General features: G+C 47.8%; 1 protein-coding gene across 1 annotated transcript; it reads left to right on the top strand.

Annotated features, from left to right (window-relative positions):
• Positions 1-1,592: 1,592 nt before the first annotated feature.
• LOC311148717 (ATP-sensitive inward rectifier potassium channel 12-like) lies at positions 1,593-2,894 on the top strand (the record flags this gene model as incomplete). The annotated part of the gene is made up of 1 exon (XM_084185694.1): positions 1,593-2,894. One exon carries the CDS (start codon positions 1,593-1,595, stop codon positions 2,892-2,894), a length of 1,302 nt encoding a protein of 433 aa, XP_084041820.1.
• Between the last annotated feature and the right edge of the window lie 509 nt (positions 2,895-3,403).

The raw sequence follows: 3,403 nt of genomic DNA, 5'->3' as shown, positions 1-3,403 counted from the left end.
GCACCATGTGGCGAGACTAGAGAGAGAGAGACTTGAGAGAGGGAGAGAGAAAGAGAATAGGAGATGCTACGACACAGAGAGAGAGAGAGAGAGAGACTGAGAGAGAATGAGAGTGAGAGAAAGAGAGAGAGAGAGACTACGAGAGAGAGAGAGAGAGAGAGAGAGAGAGAGAGAGAGAGAGAGAGACAGAGAGAGAGAGAGAGAGACTACGAGAAAGGTGCCTGTTAGTTAGGAGGTTAGTCAATAACGATGTAGTTCATATGCCATAATCTACTTTTTGTGTCGCTAAACATTTCACTGCAATACGGTATCAGTTCTGTCTCCCTCTTCAGCACCTGATGAACACCTAAGGGTCAAAACATTGTTTCACTGAAATTAGCTGCTTAGTTGCATTGACATGAACTGTGCTGGAGTTGCATTGAAATAAAATAATAAAGTCAACACAAGTCTGTACAGTACTTGTGTTGAAAAGAAATGCACAGAGTCTGAGCTGTGGAAAAGGGAGCTCAACGTGACTGGCAGCTATTATTAGAGAGACAAATCACACTTTCAGCCACTAGACTACAGTACAGTCAGAGCCAGATGACGGGTGGTGGTGGTGGTGGGAGGTTACTCCTAAATCAGGTCCCTTAATGGTATAAGATACCAATTGATTCTTAAAGAAGGTCACTTACAAATGCCTTATTAGCTTACTACAGTTACAGTACAAAGGGTCTTACTTTGCCTATAATAACCCCAAATCTAAGGTTGTATTGTTCAATTCAGAAGATGACTTTCAATTCAATTTCAGGACTATAAAAACATACAGCACATAGTGAAAACTGTTGCCAGTTCCCAATTGAATAAAAACCTAGGTGATGAATTGATTGAGTTCAAATGGAATTGAACCCCCAACCCTGAAGCAAGTGAATCTGTTGTTTAGATCTAGGATGCTCCCCAAATGGCCCTATGGGGCCTGGTCAAAAGTAGTGAACTATGAAGGGAATAGGGTGTCATTTGGGACACAGACCTAGTCTACTGGGTATTTTAAAAACTACTATTATAAGCCTCAAGACCAGGATCCCAGCTGAATGGCTGCTTACAATTTTCACAAGAAAGAGTGTGAACTTGGTTTAATTAGCAACATCTGCTGCTACTAAGGCGCACCGAGCCCAAGGTGACGGAGTACTACTCACCACACCATTGTAGTGATAAAACACTGCTTAAAATAAAGCCGAAAGCCGCTGAGTAGATGAGTCTTTGAGGGGTGTTGTTTAACATGGCCTGCGTGTAATAGCTTGGTTTTTATTGAAGTGTTGCATATAGAATACACTTCAATATTTCCGATATAAAAATAAATCAATAAAATATCATACAAACAGTAGATAATATCAGGATCCTGTGTGTAGTAGACTAACCTCTGGCTTCTCTTCTCTCCTCAGGTCAGGAAGGGTGTGTCTAGGACCCATTTGTCCCACTTGGACAGAGATCTTTTTTGGCAGTAGGGGGGAGCTGCCTGTGCCCATTTCCTGTGATCCCCAGTGCTGTTTCCCGTGTCTATTGAGTTGGAGCAGCGACTCTCTGGTGCCCCACTGGCTGAGCCTGGCTTGGTCATGAGTGTGGTTGGGGCGCACCGCTACAGCATCGTGTCCTCGGAGGAAGAAGGCCTGCGTCTCGGTGCCATGCCTGCCGTCACAATAGGCAACGGCTTCGGCAATGGCAAGATCCATACGATGCGCCGCAAGTGCCGCAGCCGCTTCGTGAACAAGAACGGCCAGTGCAATGTGCGCTTCTCACACATGGACGAGAAGTCGCAGCGCTACATGTCGGACATCTTCACCACGTGCGTGGACATCCGCTGGCGCTGGATGTTCCTGATGTTCACACTGGTGTTCGTGGTGTCCTGGCTGGCATTCGGCCTGGCCTTCTGGGTCATCGCTTTGCTTCACGGGGATATGGACAACCCGGGTGGTGGAGACAATAACTTCACCCCTTGCGTTCTGCAGGTCAACAGCTTCGTGGCCGCCTTCCTGTTCTCCGTGGAGACCCAGGCCACAATTGGTTATGGCTTCCGCTGCGTAACGGAGGAGTGCCCCTCGGCCGTCTTCATGGTGGTCTTCCAGTCCATCTTCGGTTGCATCATCGACTCCTTCATGATCGGCGCCATTTTAGCCAAGATGGCGCGGCCTAAGAAGCGTGCAGAGACTCTGCTGTTCAGCAACAATGCAGTGATTGCCATGCGGGACGGGAAGCTGTGCCTTATGTGGAGGGTGGGCAACCTGAGGAAGAGCCACATGGTGGAGGCCCACGTCAGGGCCCAGCTCATCAAGCCCCGCATCACAGAGGAGGGTGAGTACATCCCCCTGGACCAGATCGACATCAACGTAGGGTATGACACGGGCATCGACCGCATCTTCCTGGTCTCCCCGCTCACCATTGTGCACGAGATCGATGAGGAGAGCCCCCTGTTCTGCATCAGCAAGCAGGACCTGGAGTTGTCCGACTTTGAGATAGTGGTGATACTTGAAGGGATGGTGGAAGCCACAGCCATGACAGCGCAAGCTCGCAGCTCCTACCTGTCATCAGAGATCCTGTGGGGTCACCGCTTCGAGCCTGTCGTCTTCGAGGAGAAGAGCCAGTACAAAGTGGATTACGCTCACTTTCACAAAACCTTCGAGGTGCCGTCCACCCCCCAGTGCAGTGCTAAGGACATGACGGAGATGGAGGATGAGGACAAGGATCCTACACCCACCGCCAACTCTTTCTGCTATGAGAATGAGCTGGCTTTCATCAGCCGGGATGAGGAAGAGGATGAGGAGGGGGAGGAGGATGGGGACAGGGTGCCAGAGCTGGAGAGACTGCAGGCCACCGTCGGCCTAGACCAGAGGTCATATCGTAGAGAATCAGAGATATGACCTTTGACCTTTCACAATATCTTTCTTGTAACTCAGTTCTAGCGGGTTGTTTTCCATGTGAATACATACAGAGCAATGCAAGTGCCATATGAAAACCATGACTTATGTGTTAGCATCACGCTACAGCCATGAGGAAGGAGGAAATCACTCTAGTCTGACTTGAAACAGCCAGGAGTGGAGACAGCAGTGCTGCTTCCTCATAGCATGGAATAACAGGAACGGTCATAAAAAGACCCCTCTCTCCTTAGGAAAACTTGAAATCTTTTGGTCATGAGATAGTTTGAGGTAGGAGCTTTATATAATGCAATATTCATTGTCTTTTAGGAAATAATATCTTAGCTATAAAAAAATATATAGATTTCTTAGTTAAGTGTGTGAAGTATTTTCAACAGATTAAGAGGGTATTTTGGGGGATTCTTATAACTGCCCTGTACTGTAGTTTACAGTGTCAAAGAGGGAGAGTGTGCAGGAAATAGAAACACTGGATACCTACTGCTGCTTATTTAAAC

The sequence above is a fragment of the Coregonus lavaretus genome (genome assembly GCF_964263955.1).
Source record: "Coregonus lavaretus genome assembly, chromosome: 2".
Lineage (NCBI taxonomy): Eukaryota > Metazoa > Chordata > Actinopteri > Salmoniformes > Salmonidae > Coregonus > Coregonus lavaretus.
Note: the sequence above shows the minus strand (reverse complement) of the source record. Positions and strands in the feature narration are given on the sequence as shown.